Below are 19,182 nucleotides of genomic sequence, written 5' to 3'. Positions count from 1 at the left end.
TAGATGGAGTTGTCAAAGAGAAACTTCTTCAGCTTTTCAAAATGTGTTTTACTGTCTGTCAGACATTCTGTATCATTCGGCAAATGATCAAAAATTCTAGTTACAGCGCTGTGCACCCCTTTTTGTGCTAAAGATAACCTGAAGGCCGAGTAATGAATATCGTTATTTCTTGTTATTGTAATTGTGTACATTATTGTTCCTTTTGAGCAGCAGTATATTAGTGGAAATAAATCTTATGAGTGGATAAATCTACTGTGAAGCTGTGGTGAAAATGCCAGATGTCTGGATGGTGATTGTGGGGAGCACCATATATTATTCTTACACCATGTTTTTGAGCAATAAAGATGTTTTCCTCAAATGTGAGTTACCCCTTTCTTTGTGGCAACATTGAGTGAACATATGTGAAATTACTTATTTCCTTGTCCCCATGGTTTACAATGGTTGTAAATGCAAATGTAGCTGAACTAAGTTATTTTCGGAGTTCCAAAATGTCTCTTTTTCCAGATTAATTTGTCATTAATATGGACTCCAAAAAGTTTGAAGTACCTACCCTATTTATTTTTTCCTCTCCACGTGTTAGGCTCACCATTGGTGTAGTACTCCTAGATGTGCAGAATACATTCTGTTTTTAAAACTGAGAGCGAGACTGTTTTCAGAAAATCAGTCGATGCCACTGCTAAGAACTTCGTTTAGCGTATCTTCTGTTGCTGCACGTATTCTGGTATTGGTTAGAGTAATAGTGTCATTCATAAAAAGAACTAATTCTGCTTGTTGTACCAGGTGATAAAAAAGTCAGTACAAATTTGAAAACTAAATAAACCACGGAATAATGTACTTAGAAAGGTAAAAATTGACACACATGCTTGGAATGACATGGGGTTTTACTACAACAACAAAAAAAACGAAGTTCATAAGTGTCCGACAGATGGCGCTGCACAGCAAAAGTCAGTAACTGGTACCGTGACGGGTGAGAGGTAAGCCTATATGTTACAGAATCGCCTCATCCCCAGCCTGGCTGACAAACACCTGCTGGAACGAACGATGTTTACGGAGGATGGTGCTCCACACCATATTGATAGCGTGTGAAAGATCTCTTGCACGCATTGTTTGGTGACGATCGTGTGCTCAGCCGCCTCCCAGGTCCCCAGACCTCAGTCCGTGCGATTATTGGCTTTGGGGTTACCTGAAGTCGCAGGTGTATCGTGATCGACCACCATATGTAAGGATGCTGAAAGACAACATCCGTTGCCAATGCCTCACCATAACTCCGGACATGCTTTACTGTGCTGTTCACAACATTATTCCTCTACTACAGCTATTGTTGAGGAATGATGGTGGACATATTGAGCATTTCCTGTGAAGAACATCATCTTTGCTTTGTCTTACATTGTTTTGCTAATTATTGCTATTCTAATCAGATGAAGCGCCATCTCTCGGACATTTTTTGAACTTTTGTATTTTTTTGGTTGTAATAAAACCCCATGTCATTCCAAGCGTGTGTGTCAATTTGTAGCTTCTATCTACATTATTTCGTGATGTATTCAGTTTTCAAATTTATACTGACTCTTTGATCACCCAGTATGTTAGATGGAAGATTGCTTACATATACACGGAACAATAGTGGACCTAAGATTGAGCCTCGGGGAACCACAAATATGATTTCTTGCCAGTCTGAGTAATATTCCTGTGCTACAGTTGTCTGTTTACCAAGTACAACTTTCTGCATTCTTTTGGTTAGATACATCAGTATCCATCGGTCGGCTGCACAATAGATTCCCTAAAACGTCAGTTTACCTGGGAGGATAGTGTACTAACAAGGGAACCTCCCCATTGCACCCCCCTGAGATTTAGTTATAAATTGTCACAGTGGATAGGTCTTGAAAACCTGTACACAGATCAATCGATAAAACGCTCAGGAGCGCCGTGGTCCTGTGGTTAGCGTGAGCAGCTGCGGAGCAAGCAGTCCTTGCTTCAAGTCTTCACTCGAGTGAAAAGTTTACTTTCTTTATTTTCGCAAAGTTATGCTCTGTCAGTTCCTTCATTGACGTCTCTGTTCACTATAATAAGTTTTGTTTCTGTGTTTTGCGACCCCACCGCAAAACCGTGAGATTAGTAGACGAAAGGACGTGCCTCTACAATGGGAATCGAAAACATTTGATCGCAAGATCATAGGTCATCGGATTCCTCCACAGGAAAACACGTCTGATATATTCTATACGACACTGGTGACAGCATGTGCGTCAAATGACAGGAAGATGTTGTCGACCCACCTAACTTGTAAACTTGGCGAATGTATTGTTTTACCTTGCCCGATTTAGGTTTTCTTGTGTATGTGATAATCACTCCCAAAAAAGTGAAAACATGAGAGTTTGTCACATAAACTGCAACAAATGAATAGTCTGAAAATAAAGAAAATAAAATTTTTACTCGAGGGAAGACTCGAACCGAGGACCTTTCATTACGCAGCTGCTCACGCAAACCACGGCGCTGCGGCACTGCTGAGTTCGTACCGTCCTCGATGCTGCCTATCTTGTGCACGAACTACTCAGTTTGTATATTTTGCTCATTTTTTACACAGTTCCATACAATTTCTTCCTGTTTTCTCGGTGGATCTATGTTCAGTTTTTCGAGGCCTATCCACTGTGCCAACTTATAACCAAATCTGAGGAGGGTGCGATGGGGAGGTTCCCTTGTAAGCAATTTACGAGGTGCATTCAAGTTCTAAGGCCTCCGATTTTTTTTTCTAATTAACTACTCACAAGAAATCGATGAAACTGGTGTTACTTCTCGACGTAATCACCCTGCAGACGTACACATTTTTCGCAACGCTGACGCCATGATTCCATGGCAGCGGCGAAGGCTTCTTTAGGAGTCTGTTTTGACCACTGGAAAATCGCTGAGGCAATAGTAACACGGCTGGTGAATGTGCAGCCACGGAGAGTGTCTTTCATTGTTGGAAAAAGCCAGAAGTCACTAGGAGCCAGGTCAGGTGAGTAGGGAGCACGAGGAATCACTTCAAAGTTGTTATCACGAAGAAACTGTTGCGTAACGTTAGCTCGATGTGCGGGTGCGTTGTCTCAGTGAAACAGCACACGCACAGCCCTTCCCGGACGTTTTTGTTGCAATGCAGGAAGGAATTTGTTCTTCAAAACATTTTTGTAGGATGCACCTGTTACCGTAGTGCCCTTTGGAACGCAATGGGTAAGGATTATGCCCTCGCTGTCCCACAACATGGACACCATCATTTTTTCAGCACTGGCGGTTACCCGAAATTTTTTTGGTGGCCGTGAATCTGTGTGCTTCCATTGAGCTGACCGGCGCTTTGTTTCTTGATTGAAAAATGGCATCCACATCTCATCCATTGTCACAACTGACGAAAAGAAAGTCCAATTCGTGCTGTCATTGCGCGTCAACATCGCTCGGCAACACGCCACATGGGCAGCCGTCGTGCAGGATTGTGTGCACAGAACCCGCAGAAATGCCAACTCTGGAGGCAATCTGTTCGACAGTCATTCGGCGATCCCCCAAAACAATTCTCTCCACTTTCTCGAGCGTGTCGTCAGACTAGCTCGTGCGAGCCCGAGGTTGTTTCGGTTTGTTGTCACACGACGTTCTGCCTCCATTAAACTGTCGCACCCGCGAACGCACTTTCGACACATCCGTAACTCCGTCACCACATCTCTCCTTCAACTGTAGATGAATTTCAGTTGGTTTCACACCACACGAATTCAGGAAACGTATGATTGCACGCTGTTCGAGTAAGGAAAACGTCGCCATTTTAAGTATTTAAAACAGTTCTCATTCTCGCCGCTGGCGGTAAAATTCCATCTGCCGTCTCTCGGACATATTGACAATGAACGCGGCCTCATTTTAAAACAATGCACACGTTTCTCTCTCTTTCCAGTCCGAAGAAAAAAAAAATCTGAGGCCTTAGAACTTGAAGGCACCTCGTACTATTGTCTAAAGATTACGTTCCTGATCTAAAAAGGTAGACTGTGTGAATTACAAGGACAGTGCGAAATGTATCGGGAGCCGTTGACCCAGCGGCGGTAGCTGACGAAAGGGGTGTGTGTCGGGCAGATCTACACGCAGCTGCTGCAGGCGCAACGGGTGGAGGAGGAGAGCCCGGTGGCGCTGGCCATCGCGTGCTACCTGGTGCAGGAGGGCTGCAGCCTGAGCAAGAGGAACCACCGCGGCAAGAGCCCGCTCGACCTGGTCGCCGGCAGCCCACACCTCGCCGACCTGCTCCAGGCCTACAACGTGCAGGGCCAGCCCGCGCCCGCCGCGGCCGCCACCGCCAGGTGCGTCGCGCTGCTTGCCGCCTCTGGCCGCTCTCCACGTCCTCGTCCCGTACAACACTGCCGGCTCCTACTAAATTAGACGTACGCCGATAACTTTACTCCTGTGAAATGACACTTGCTGTATTTACTCGAATCCAAGCCGCACTTTTTTTTCAGGTTTTTCTAATCCAAAAAGCCGCCTGCAGCATAGAATCGAGTGCAAAGTAAGCGGAAGTTCTGTGGGTAGGTGCCGCCACAACTGAGTGCTGCCGTCGAATATATGTAGCGCTACACGGGCATGCTTTGCAGGCACACAGATAAATACTGGCGCCGAAACTTCTGCGTCAGTATATAAAAAAAAGTTAAAGATGAGCTTTTTTTCTCCGCCCCGAGTTTCAACCACTACATTTTCCGACAAAGTAAATACAAATTCCTTATTTTTCATCTTCGAATGTAGCAGCATTTCAGTGTACTTCGAAAATCCGACTGGCAAGACTGTTTGGGATGTTTGTCAATATGGCCAACTCTATGTTCTGAATTTTTTCCTACCTGCGAGATGATTGGTAATAGGAACTTTTATGTATTGTGAATCACACGCAATATTCTCTTCACCGTAAGAATAATAAGAATATAAACATTTTGCCATGTATTGTTTCGGGTTTGCTGCTATCTCATTTAAATCCTGTCTGCCTAATAAAGTACGAAACTACAGTGAGACAACAGCAAACGCAGAATAATAGACATATAATGTCATGTTAACGTTCATATTATTCTTATGCCTAATAGTGATACAGTGAGAAATGAAGTACGGCAATTGACTACAGTTATAAATCTGAGCTGACTTTATTTCTGTGCAGAATGTAATGTTCTAAACAGGCTTCTGCAAAGATTTTCAAACGGAGAAAAATTTTCGCTAAACTCTCAATTAGAACATCTTCTATCGTACGCAGTCTATTATTTGGTTCTCGCAGCAGGGTAAGTAATAAAAAATTGCAGTCTCTTACTATTGTTTCGCTAATGAGACGATTCCTCTCTTTTGTTTTTTAATTGTAAGCCGCGTTAGCGTGCAAAAAAGCAAGCCGTGCAGCGAGCGGCAACATGTCGTAAACACTCGTTATCAGAATGCGACAGACAATGCGTGACACAGTACACTAACGCATTTTCAGCTTAGAGTGACGTAAACACCTATAACAAAGAGAACGGCACTTATCAGATCAAAGAAAAATAAACAATCAATTCAAACCAGAGGAAGCACGTGGAAAAGGAAGGGTACCCCTATAAATACGGACGGAGCGCCTGACGCACAGCAATGGCTACCTGGTAAAGCTTAACTGCTAAGCTTACGACTCGATCCAAACTACTGTAGCTGTATTGTCATTCATTCACCCAAAATTATGTCTCATATTACAATGGACCAACTTTGTTTTGATTTGGTGGTGCGGCTTAGAACTTTTGGCTCCCATTGAATTTCGAGTCTCAAATTTCAGGTGCACCTTAGATTCGGGTAAATTTTTTTTCCTTGATTTCAAGTCTCATTTTTCAGGTGCGGCTTAGATTCGAGTAAATATGGTATTTATTGTTATCGTGCGTATAATGGTTAAGGTACCAGACTATTTCCAATTCTCTGAAGATTTCTATTCGAATGAAGCAGTAGTACAAAAAACGCCAATAGAACTGAGATTGCATTAGTAATCCAATAAACTGTACAGGGTGTTTCAAAAATGCCTTTACAACTTTGAAAATTCGAATAAATTAATTTATAGTACCTACAGAGGTGATTGTAGTGCCAGTTCATAGGGAAATAAAAGTTTTGTCTTGCGCAGTTCGCTAGTGCCAATTTGTGCTGTACGGAACACTAGCTGCAGTTGCGTTAGAGATAGCTGCTTTCACTGGACCCGAGCATGCTAGCTGTGAGTTTTGGTTTTAAGAATCGAAGTCGGCGACAAGAGTTCAGTGTAATTACTGTACCGAGTATGCTAAACATTCTCCTAGTAGGCCTACAGTTTGAGTGGCATAAATGTTTTGTAGAAACAGGGCGCTCGGTAAGACGTGGGAAATAATCACGTCGTCCGAGTACATCTGAAGATATCATTGAGTGAGTGAAACGACGTTTTGCCAACAGCCGTACGAAATCGAACCAGTGTGCAACTCGCGAACTGCAAATCCCACATACAACTGTTTGGTCTGTGTGGAGAGACTGTTTGCATGTGAAACTTTACAGAGTGATGATTGTATAAGCAATAAAAGCCTCTGATAAAATTGGTCACACGAAGATGAACATTTCTCAGACAAAATCGTCTTTTCTGATAAGCTGACTTTTTACAAAAGTGCCAAGATTAACACTCACAACTGTAGGATATGAGGCAGTGAAAACCGACATCAAACATCGCAACATGTTCGTGATTGCCCTAAACTGATTGTTATTTGTACATTGGACAATAACAAAGTGCACAACCCGACAGAAGCCTTGTACAACATCTTTAGTTTAAGGTAAAAACACTTGATGTGTTTCCCTACAAAATAACACTACACCTAGTTCCATATTTTCTTTCAATAAATTTATATGAATTTTTAAAGTTGTAAAGTCCTTTTTGAAACACCCTGTAATTCTGTAAAAGGAAATGGTTGCCAGCCTCATAAGGCAAAGTTGTGTTGAGTACTATAACAATTCGTAAGCAATGCTATCTGTTTAGTTTGACTTTACTTGACACAGAAATTATGTTTACAAGTAAGATACCAAGCAGTAACACACTTTATCAAACACTGTAACACTAGTTTGGCATGAACAACACAGAGGGAATATTATCTGTTTGTGCACAAACTGGCTCTCGGTATCACTTACTACCTGTACATTAACACTTACTATCTGTACATCAAAGCAGAAAGCTAATGATTATCATAGATAAATAATTACTAATGGTACAGCAATATTAACTTGGACTAGAGGTTGTTTTATCAGCTTAATTATTGGTAAATACTGTCCTTGAAAAAGCTGTCAGGTAATTACATCCTCTATTCCTATTATTATATTTATACTTTGAGAGCATTCACTTCCTTATGTTACTTAGCTCCTTATATTATTTACTGGGCTCTAGCATTGTTTCAATAGTTGTAGCCAATTCCTTATTATTGCATGCAGATTTTAGAGAGCTGGCAAGTGCATGTCGTTAATGCTGTAATTGTAATATGAAAATTAAATTTGGCTTAACAATTAGCGTGTGAGGGTCCAGAAACTAATCTACCAGTAGACCCAGCTCAAGGCTGAACATTTTAATCACAACACGAGAAACACTATTAACTACATACAAATGAAATTGTAAACACTGTTCCTTCGAAACTTGCACAATAAGTAATCCTTCTGCTGGTCCTTCAAAGAATGCTAGGCAGTAACTATTATGGATCTTCACAATTTTCACAGATAATCACAATAGTGTACTGAGATTTCAGTAACTGTAGTCTTTAAGTCCTTGTATGAAAAACACATGGAGTACTTCAAAACTTAGGCTCACTGAATAATTATGAAATTTACTTCTCCACAGAGTTTCTTAACCGTAGTGAACGTTTACTGAAGTGACTTTTCATCTCGATAAAATAGGATACTTGGAAATATCATAGCGCTTGGGATAGGACCCTGTCTAGGTAAACTACTAAGGATAAAACATGGGTGCTCAGCACAAAGTTTACAGAACACAAAGTTATTATTGAAAAGGAAATTGCACAACTGGTCCATGCAGTTACACAGTACTCAACTGATAATTCGATATGGAGGTTATAACTGAGTCAATCTGCTGCTCCTATCCATGGTTCTTGCTGTGTAACAATCTCTGAAAATGCTCTTCTTAGCATCAAATTTTCATAGTACAGAGCTAGCCAAAGTGTGCCATGAATAAGAAGCAAATTACTTCCACATCTGAGGTTATGTACTCTTACTAGGCTTCTTGCCTTATTCAGTTCACAAGATGCAAACTCTTTGTCTGCTAGCCACTGACTAACTCTTATCACAAACGAACCACGCAGTTTGGCTGCCAAATCCCCCTTTTCTATTCTTGCCAAGCCAGTTTCCTTGAAGAGAGACTTTCCCCATGTTTCACGTGATTGCAAACCTACATTCCCTATGCATGAACCATTATTACAAGTAAAGTTTCAACATATCCATTCTTTTACATAACATTACTTTTAAAATTACATCCATAGATTAATTACATTGACACAAATTGACGTAAATAATGAATAAATTTTTTTCATAGATGTTAGATCAAGAGCTTGGTGATACAGAAGTCACAGTAAGTAAAAATAGAGAAAGAAGTTAGAAGGTAATATAAACTATAGTGGTTACACGAGCCATTCGCCTGTAATCTTCCCATGTCTTGTAAATCACTCGGTTCCTACAGTTATATTGACATCAATACTCTGTAAGCTAAGCAAGTTGTATAGGTTAAATACCATCTTTTGCAACTGTAATGACTGTCTTAGTGAGACCAAACACATTTCACTTAACTCAGAGACATCTACAGTAGCCACTGTAACAATGATTTTTTTCTCTAAAAATTTTTTTTGTAGGATCGTAAACAGTTCACATGCAGGTACTATACTTACTACTGTAAATATTTTTAATTTTTATTGTTTTTCACGTTTTTTTACGTTGTTCTTCCTGTTTTCCCACACGTGTGTTTTAAAATTTAGCCCACAGTCCTTTCACTGCACCAAGTATATTCATGTTTGTGTGTTGTGAGGAACTTCTGTCATCTCACCATTCCATTGCAAATGACGATTCTTAATCTATACGCCTTATACATTTTCAACTGTGGAAAAAAGAGGCCGAAAAACAAAGAAGACAACATAGACGTGAGCCATTGAAAAGTGCAGAACAGAGTGTTCTTCACACAACAATAGTGACTCTGCCATCACCTCCATCTCAGATTATCAGTTGAGTACTGTGTAATTGCATGAACCAGTTATGCAGTTTCCTTTTTAATAATAAGTTTGTGTTCTGTAAACTTTGTATTGAGCACCTATATTTTATCCCTAGTAGTTTACCTAGATAGGGTCCCATCCCAAGTGCTACGATATTTCCAAATATCCTATTTTACTGAGCTGAAAAGACATTTCAGTAAACTTTCACTACAGTTAGGAAACTTCGTGGAGAGTAAATTTAATAATTATTCAGTGAGCATAAGTTATGAAGTACTCCAAATATGTTACATAAAAGGACTTAAAGACTGTTCTTACTGAAATCTCAGTACAGTATTATGATTGACTGTAAAAATTGTGATGATTCATAATAATTACTGGCTAGCAGACTGGCTGTTCCATGCCTGTACTGAGTGGGAGAAAAATTACCTTTTGTATTCTTGTGTATGTGCCCTAATCTCGTCTCTTTCTCGTGATTCCTGTATGAAATGTACTGTTTTAGCAACATAATAGTCACACTAAAAAGTTTACGAGTACTAAATCGTCTAACTTCCAAGGGTTCCTGTTTTGTTTCCTGAGCTTTTCTATGAGACTTACGTATGTGCTATAAACACCTGTTACGATCATAGCAGCACACCTCTGAATTCGTTCCGTGTCTGCTGTCTGGTCTACTCGACAATGACACCAAACACTGGAGCAGTACTCCAGAATTGGTCACACTAGCAACTTGCACACAATTTCTCTTACAGGTTCTAACAACTCTACCACAACAAAGGTCAGCATTTAATAATGATTGTGGTGTTGCTCACGCTGCTAAATACTGCATTTTTGGGCAACAACTGAGTTATTATGTAGCAGATGTCATTAGAGCACAGTTAATAAAGTCATTTCTAAACTAGGCACTCATCTTTTCGTGTTTCCAACGCTGGTCTCAATCGTCGAAAATCTAGGTGGTGGTGATTCCAAGAGCTCGGATGCAAAAAGGCCTAGGTTTTATTCTGTTATATTCAAAAGTTTTGTAGATGTGTTTCACAAACCATTCTTGAAGATTAAACCTTTCAAAGTTAGCACAATAGTGATGTAAAAAAATATAATCAGCACTCCGAATTTAAGCTACACTTCCTTTTTATTGCTTTTGTTGCAATATCACGTAACACACAAAACATCACTTCACAATACAAAACATACTTGAAAACATCTTCCTCACAGTCAGTGTTAAAGTTCACGTTTTATAATCTGACTACAATATGCGTCTTTCCAACATGGCGTCCAAGACTTGACTTTTCCAAGGTCCGACACTCTAACAACAACTAATAATCGCTTACACGCCCAAAAATCAGATTTACAATTACGTCCAAAGATCGTAGTGACAAAAGAAAGAATATACATAAGAATAATATCATTGCAATACAAACGTATTGATGTATCAAAGTACCTGTACATTAATGAAATCAAATCTGAATGTTGTCTCAGAAATATGTCAACTACTTTACAGAAACTGAGAAGAAAATTGCTGGTATCGAGAGGTTGAGTTGAGGTGCCATAATGGTTACGTAATTAAAGTACCATTACAAGGTGCATTGTATTTTCCAACAAATTAAAGTCTTTCCTAGTGCTGATTTTATGTCATTGTCCCATGTGATGTATCTTTATAACGTGATTTGTGCTACAAGTGTGAGAGACCCATACCAAAAGAGACTAACAGTGGATATTGAATGCATACAAAGTAACGTGCCACGGTTGTGTTGCTCTATATTACCACCTCTGTAAGATGCTTACCCTAAAATCGTATCTAAAGTTTCATTGACAAAGGTATCAGAACAGTTTTCTCTTGTAACTTTTGACATGCTTATTTCTGAACCAGGGACCCTTACCTCAAATTGGTATGTTCATCTGTCTTCCTCATTCTTAAAAGTTTGTAATACATCCACAACCTCTATAAGTGTGTAACGTGAATTGTGAAACAGCGCAAAGATGTCATTGCAGGATTATCTTTGGGCTTAATTTAAAATCTAGACAATATTTTCCTTTTCTACCCTTACATACCATTAATCTGACGATACCTGTACCGGGTGAGGTGGTGCATTCGTTAACACACTGGACACGCATTCTGGATTACGACTGTTCAGGCCAGCGTCCGGACATCCCGAATTAGGTTTCGCGTGATTTCCGTAGGTCGCTTCAGGCAAATGCTGGGACGGTTCCTTCGAAAGGGCACATCCGGCATCTATATCTACGTTTATACTCCGCAAGCCACCCAAAGGGGTGTGGCGGAGGGCACTTTACGTGCCACTGTCATTACCTCCCTTTTCTGTTCCAGTTGCGTACGATCCCGGGAAGAACGACTGCCGGAAAGCCTCCGTGCGCCCTCAAATGTCTCTAATTTTACGTTTGTGATCTCCTCGGGAGGTATATAAGTAGGGGGAAGCAATATATTCGATACCTCATACAGAAACGCACCCTCTCAAAACATGGCGAGCAAGCTACACTGCGATGCAGAGCGCCTCTCTTGCAGAGTCCGCCATTTGAGTTTGCTAAACATCTCCGTAACGCTATCACGCTTACCAAATAACCCTGTGACGAAACGCGCCGCTCTTCTTTGGATCTTCTCAGTCTCCTCCGTCAACCCGATCTGGTACGGATCCCACACTGATGAGCAATACTCGAGTACAGGCCGAACAAGTGTTTTGTAAGCCACCTCCTTTGTTGATGGACTACATTTTCTAAGGACTCTCCCAATGAATCTCAACCTGGTACCCGCATTACGAACAATTAATTTTATATGATCATTCCATTTCAAATCGTTCCGCACGCATACTCCCAGATATTTTGCAGAAGTAACTGCTGCCAGTGTTTGTTCCGCTAGCATATAATCATACAATAAAGGATCCTTCTTTCTATGTATTCGCAATACATTACATTTGTCTATGTTAAGGGTCAGTTGCCACTCCTTGCACCAAGTGCCTATCCGCTGCACATCTTCCTGCATTTCGCTACAATTTTCTAATGCTACAACTTCTCTCTATACTACAGCATCATCCACGAAAAGCCGCATGGAACTTCCGACACTATCTACTAGGTCCTTTATATGTATTGTGAAAAAACAATGGTCCCATAACACTCCCCTGTGGCACGCCAGAGGTTACTTTAATGTCTGTAGACGTCTCTCCATTGATAACAACATGCTGTGTTCTGTTTGCTAAAAACTCTTCAATCCAGCCACACAGCTGGTCTGATATTCCGTAGGCTCTCACTTTGTTTATCAGGCGACAGTGCGGAACTGTATCGAACGCCTTCCGGAAGTCGAGGAAAATAGCGTCTACCTGGGCACCTGTATCTAATATTTTCTGGGTCTCACGAACAAATAAAGCCAGTTGGGTCTCACATGATAGCTGTTTCCAGAATCCGTGTCGATTCCTACAGAGTAGATTCTGGGTTTCCAAAAGCGACACGATACTCGAGCAAAAAACATGTTCTAAAATTCTACAACAGATCAACGTCAGAGATATAGGTCTATAGTTTTGCGCATGTGCCCGACAACCCTTCTTGAAGACTGGGACTACCTGTGCTCTTTTCCAATCATTTGGAACCTTCCGTTCCTCTAGAGACTTGCGGTACACGGCTGTTAGAAGGGGGGCAAGTTCTTCTGTGTACTCTGTGTAGAATCGAACTGGTATCCCTTGAGGTCCAGTGGACTTTCCTCTGTTGAGTGATTCCAGTCGCTTTTCTATTCCTCGGACACTTATTTCGATGTCAGCCATTTTTTCATTTGTGCGAGGATTTAGAGAAGGAACAGCAGTGCAGTCTGCCTCTGTGAAACAGCTTCGGAAAAAGCTCCCTAATTTAACGGGAGCGACGATCTCGCCATTTGGTCCCCTCCGGCAAATGACCGACTGACCGGTCATTCCTGTTTGGCCAAATTAAGAAAACGTTTCTTCATACGTCCTGTGGCATGCAATGTAAGTACTTTCAAAAGGATGATAATTAGAGGTCTGCACGGATAAGAAAAGTGCAGTCCGCAAGTTCCTTATCGGCATCCGCATGTATTTATGTGTTGAATGAGTGAGTAATAGTAATAGGCAGTAGTACTTACAATTATGGTGTTATTGTTAGGGTGCCATTTCTGCGACAACTTGACTACCTTTGACTTCTTAAATCACAGGAAATGCTGTATACCTACTCTAAAGCAGACCATTCCAAACAGGAAAGCATTGGAGCACACACAGTAGCGATTCGGATCTCGTGAGATTGGAAACGCTATTTAAGAAATAAAATTCAGTGTAATAGTATTAAATGATGAAAGTATGTGTATAGAAACAATTATATTTTGCAGCTCTTGTGCCAAGGCAGCTGAAAATCACGAGGGTTTTAAACTGTTACTAGCAAATTGCATCATCTATCGACAGTTGTTTTGTACTCACTGCTCGGATGTGTGAAAGTTTGAAGCCATTCATGTCACCTGATGATTATATTATAGCGTACGCGTTGAGTCCTCGTTATTTCCAGTTGAAAATATTTACAGTATTAGGTCTACACTGCAAAACGCCGGCGCACCTGTGAAGAAGTTTAACTGTCAGCAATAATTGACGTTGTCTGGAAGAACGGATTAGGCGCAGGTCTCTTGGGTACAGCTACGTCGCTCGTAGCCCGGGGCTGAGGACAACAGACATCCGCTCTACCTGGGCCCTGCAAGATTCCAAGAATGTCAACAGACTTGAAGTTTTCAACTAACATTGCAACATACGTACTGGGCAGATGCCTCGCTCATTATCCGCAGCTGACCCGCGGTTACCCGCGCCGGTTGCAATTTTATCCGCCAAGTAACAAATACCGCGGATATCCACATCAGCGCAGGCCTCTAGTGATGATTGTATGTTACACAGTCTGCTCTGTATGACTTTCCATTCTCTAAATTGTAGTGTTGTAAAAACGTACTAATTTTGAAATGTGTGTGTGTGTGTGTGTGTGTAGCATTAAGTTTCAAACGAAAACTGTAGGAGACTCTGTTTTGTCACAGCCCCAATGGCACAGCAGGAATGAGCGGTAGCAGCAGCAGCAGCAGCAGCAGCAGCAGCAACAGCAGCAGTGCCGGCCACGCCCACCGCAGCACTGCGGCTGCGAGGCAGGCCGACAGCTCTGCACAGCCGCAGCCGCAGCCGGCGGCCGCCGAGCGGGCTGACGACGTGGCGGCCCGCGGCACTCGGCCCGCGCTGAACTGCACGGCCGCTGGTGCGGCGACAGTCGTGGACCAGGTCGGTGTACACTGACTACGTGCCATTTTATTTGTCCCCTAGCACAGAAATGCTCGCGGAACAAAGTACGGTCGTAGTGTGTAGAGGGTATTGGACAAAATTTGTGATTCGATTCAGTCTGTGCAGCAAAACAGCTGCACAGTAGGTTATAACAGAGCATAAGGCTACAGATGAAGAGAGATATTATATTAAACCTCCTGGCAGATTTAAACAAGTCAGGGCCCACCCACAAAGCCTTCCTACCACCACATCTCCTGCCCACTTCTCAAATTTCATAGCATTATCCTTGCATACTGTTCAGTACTACCACGCCCGAAGAAAATGACATTTCGAAGAAGTGGCATAACCACAGCCGAGGGAACTGCTTCCAGAATGAAATTCCCTCTTCTCCAGAGTACCGTATTTACTCGAATCTAAGCCGCATTTTTTCCAGTTTTTGTAATCCAAAAAACTGCCTGCGACTTAGAATCGAGTGCAAAGTAAATCCTGAAAAATGTCGGTAGGTGCCGCCACAACTAACTTCAGCCGACAAAAATATGTAGCGCTACACAGGCCTACTTTTTTCTCCGCTCCGAGTTTCGACCACTGCATTTTCATACATTATCCGACGAAGTAAATACAAATTCCGTATTGTTCATCTTCGAATGTAGCAGCATTTCAATGTACTACGAAAATCAGACTGGCAAGACTGTTTGGGTTGTTTGTCAATATGGCCAACTCTATGTTCTGAATTTTTTCCTACCTGTGAGAAGAGATGGTTGCTAATAGGAACTTTCATGAATTGTGAATCACATGCAGTATTCTCTTCACCATAAGAATAATACGAATATAAACAATTTGCCTAAATTGTGTCTCATGTTACAATGGACCAACTTTGGAGGTGCGGCCTAAAACTTTTATCTACCCTTGAATTTCGAGTCTCAAATTTCAGGTGCGGTTTAGATTCGAGTGCGGCTTAGATTCGAGTAAATACGGTATGTCCCAAGAGTTTGGAAGGTATGAGAGATGTACTGGCTATAGGAAGGTATAGTGATTCTCTTCCTTAAGGTGTCCCCCCCCCCCCCTCCCTCCTTCAGATTGCAGGTTCCTTGACCATTCTTAAAATCACTTGACTTGGAAAATTTTAACTAAGATTTTTTTTTTATTGTTGTGACACAAAATATATTCCAGTTACTTTTTGCTGATACGTTGGTGTGCTCAAATGTAATGCCTCCAAATTATTTATCTGTTCTCAGTATCAGTTCAGGTATTACAGTTCATTCATATTACTCGGCTGACTTTCCCACTTCACTGACACAAATTGCAACCCGCTACTGCCAGAGGGCTACGAATTGTGACATGTAACGTAGTGGTGTGCAAAATAATTATGTCAGTGCGTGGGAAGCAGTGTACTGTAATTGACTTTATAACTGTCCACACACGAAGCACCATCTTCTTTAGCGTGACAATACCAGACCACACACTAATGCTGCAGTATTTGCAATACTCCGACTTCTTTGGTTAACTGTCATCAATCCTTCTCCAATTTTCGTCTGTTTCCAAGATTTAAAGAAAAACTTGGATGATGTAACTTTGATAGTGATGAAGCAATAGGAGTGTAGATGAGGTTGTGGCTCTGTCAACAAAGTCAAACACTGTACAGTGACGTTATCAACAAACTGATCTCTTGTGATAGGAAATATGTACATCACCAGTGTCAGAGTTTTCATATAAAAAATTGTAAGGTAATAGTTTCCATTACACCCTCATATACACACATCGAAAAACGTTTTGCTTCACCCTGGTTCTCGGAACTCCTGAAGGTTGATGTTAACTGTGGGTATTGCATCACAGACACAGGTCCTTTGACCGTTCATAGATGTCACTAAACCCACCCAAAGATGTAGAAAACCGTGCGTTAGCAGTGCCTATTAGACGGAGAGGTTCCGACAGCCGATCAGTTCCATTAATTCTGCCATGAAACAGGTACACAGCTCGTGTTGTCTGTAGTTGAACTGTGCCTAGATGGTCAATACCGCAGTTTGACCGCATCCGAAATTGTTACTTTGTGCCAGGAAGGGCTCTTAACAAGGGAAGTGTCCAGGCATCTCAGTGAACCAAAGCAATGTTGTTTGGACAGAGAGGAGATAGAGAGAGACAGGAACTGTCGATGACACGCCTCGCTCAGGCCGCCTGAGGGCTACTACTGCAGTGGATGACCGCTACCTACGGATTATGGCTCGGAGGAACCCTGACAACAGTGCCACTGTGTTGAATAATGCTTTTCGTGCAGCTACAGGACTTTGTGTTAAGACTCAAACTGTGCGCAATAGGCTGCAGGATGCACAACTTCACTCCCGATGGCCGTGGCACGATCCGTCTTTGCAACCAGGACACGGTACAGATGGGCCCAACAACATGCCGAATGGTCCGCTCAGGATTGGCATCACGTTCTCTTCACCGATGAGTGTCGCATAGGCCTTCAACCAGACAATTGTCAGAGACATGTTTGGAGGCAACCTGGTCAGGCTGAATGCCTTAGCCATACTGTCCAGCGAGTGCAGCCAGGTGGCGGTTCCCTGCTGTTTTGGGGTGGCATTATGTGGGGGTAGACGTACGCCGCTGTTGGCGACGTAAGCAACCGTAATGGCTGTACGATATTTGAATGCCATCCTCCGACCGATATTGCAACCTTATCGGCAGCATCTTGGCAAGGCATTCAACTTCCTGGATGACAATTCGTGCCCCCATCGTGCACATCTTTTCGATGACTTCCTCCAGGATAACGGCATCGCTCGACTAGAGGGTCCAGCATGTTCTCCAGACAAGAACCCTATCAAACATGCCTGGGATAGGTTGAAAAGGGCAGTTCATGCGTGTGTGACCCACCAACCACTCTAAGGGATCTACGCTGAATCGCTGTTGTGGAGAGGGACAATCTGGAACTTGTGGATAGTATGCCATGACGAATACAGGCATGCATCAATGCAAGACGTGCTACTGTGTATTAAAGGTACTGGTGTGTACAGCAATCTGGACCACCGCCTCTGAAGGTCTTGTTGCATGGTGGTACAACACGCAATGTGTGGTTTTCGTGAGCAGTAAAAAGGATGGAAATGATGTTTATGTTGATATCTATTCCAATTTTCTGTACAGGTTCCGGAACTCAGAACAGAGGTGATGCAAATCTTTTTTTGGTGTGTGTATGATCATTGACTAAAACGTCATATAGATGTGTTGTATGTTACTGTATGTGATGTCTTTCATTGTAATACATTTTTGTATATAGTAGGCAAAAATACTACATGTAAAGCACAGCACATGTCTACTACTGCAACTGACATGAAGAATACTGCAAAATGTTTGTTTGTGTGACATGGTTTGTGATGTGTGTGCTGCTTACTTTGTGCTTCCTCCATAAATGCATAAATACCAGAATGAAAGAAAATGCTGTTAACTAGAACAAACTACAGAAGTAGACAACATTCTACTAACAATTCTTATACTGTAACAAAAAGAGGGACCAGCTGTTGGAGCCAGCCGAAGTGGCTGAGCGGTTCTAGGTGCTAGAGTTTGGAACCCCAGGACCTCTACAGTCGCACGCTGGTTCAAATCCTGCCTTGGGCATGGGTGTGTGTGCTGCCCTTAGGTTAGTTAGGTTTAAGTAGTTCTAAGTTCTAGGGGACTGATGACCTCCGATGTTAAGGCCTGTAGCGATCAGAGCCATTTGAACCAGCTCTCGGAAGTGGATGTAACGGCCTGAAACCAGTCATATCCGTAAAATAGAGCTCCTTAAAAGTATTTGCGTCTGGTTGCATTCTCCATCAGTAATCGTTAACTGAACAAACAGCCCTGGAGTTTATAGCATCCAGCATCAATAAAGTAACATGAAAGGCAGAAATGGTCATACCAAGCTATGCTGCACATTGACTCGCTTCCAAACTGCGTCTCAAGCAGGGAAGGTGTTACTGATACTACGAAGAAATAGTTTTGAGATTCCCCACCAAACGGTTCTGGGTATACTTGATACTAGTCAGTTCGCTTTACATGTCCCACATTTCTTCAAGCTGCCTCCCTTTCTAACAAACCACTACATTTGTCGTCTCATCTTCTAGATGTAGAAACCGATGTGTGTCATTTCTCTACGACTGACGAAGCTTTCTACAACTAACCTTCCGGGACAGATCGACCAATCCTGACACTGAATGTATACAACTGTGAAATTACAGATGACTTTCTTTACTCCTTTGCAGAACGTACTTATGCAGTCTGTGTATGTTACCCTGAGGAGACGTCATTACATGTGACCCACATTTTCCTAGACTTGATCCATGTCTGGCAGGAAATGACTTTCATTAATCTCTGTTGAGGTTTTTACTTGTACTGAAGTTAAAGCTTTGCTTTCCTTACATTGTAGTATCTATACTTGCAGTGCAAACTTTTCATTGTGTTAACAAAAAAAGAAAAACAATAAGAATTATTTCACTATCAAAATAAACTGTTCTGTTGCATTACGTTTGTCAAACTGCAATAAGTCCAATACTAGTCTGGTGCTACTAGGATTTATGTGATTTTTATAAAATAATAAACCTGCATCTACCATACAATGATCAATTGTAGACAGGAGATTCAAACGGATGCAATCAGGAAAGACACAAAGATCATACCAGTTCAGGAAAAAAGTCCAAAGCCGTCATTCACTGCAGTACAAAATTTTCATTCAGAAAGTAACATTTGGTTTCTTCTTACAAAAAGTAATG

The 19,182-nt window shown here is 41.8% G+C and overlaps 1 protein-coding gene across 1 annotated transcript in view; it reads left to right on the top strand.

The window, feature by feature from the left end:
* The window catches only part of LOC126295335 (E3 ubiquitin-protein ligase MIB2), a 370,711-nt gene that overhangs the window by 176,208 nt on the left and 175,321 nt on the right, over nucleotides 1-19,182 (top strand). The window contains exons 15-16 of the mRNA XM_049987804.1: nucleotides 4,081-4,301; nucleotides 14,209-14,443. Of these exons, the coding sequence (XP_049843761.1) occupies nucleotides 4,081-4,301; nucleotides 14,209-14,443 (456 nt within the window). The remainder of the gene's footprint in view (nucleotides 1-4,080; nucleotides 4,302-14,208; nucleotides 14,444-19,182) is intronic.

This window comes from Schistocerca gregaria, chromosome 11 (assembly GCF_023897955.1).
Source record: "Schistocerca gregaria isolate iqSchGreg1 chromosome 11, iqSchGreg1.2, whole genome shotgun sequence".
Taxonomy (NCBI): Eukaryota; Metazoa; Arthropoda; class Insecta; order Orthoptera; family Acrididae; genus Schistocerca; species Schistocerca gregaria.
Note: the sequence above shows the minus strand (reverse complement) of the source record. Positions and strands in the feature narration are given on the sequence as shown.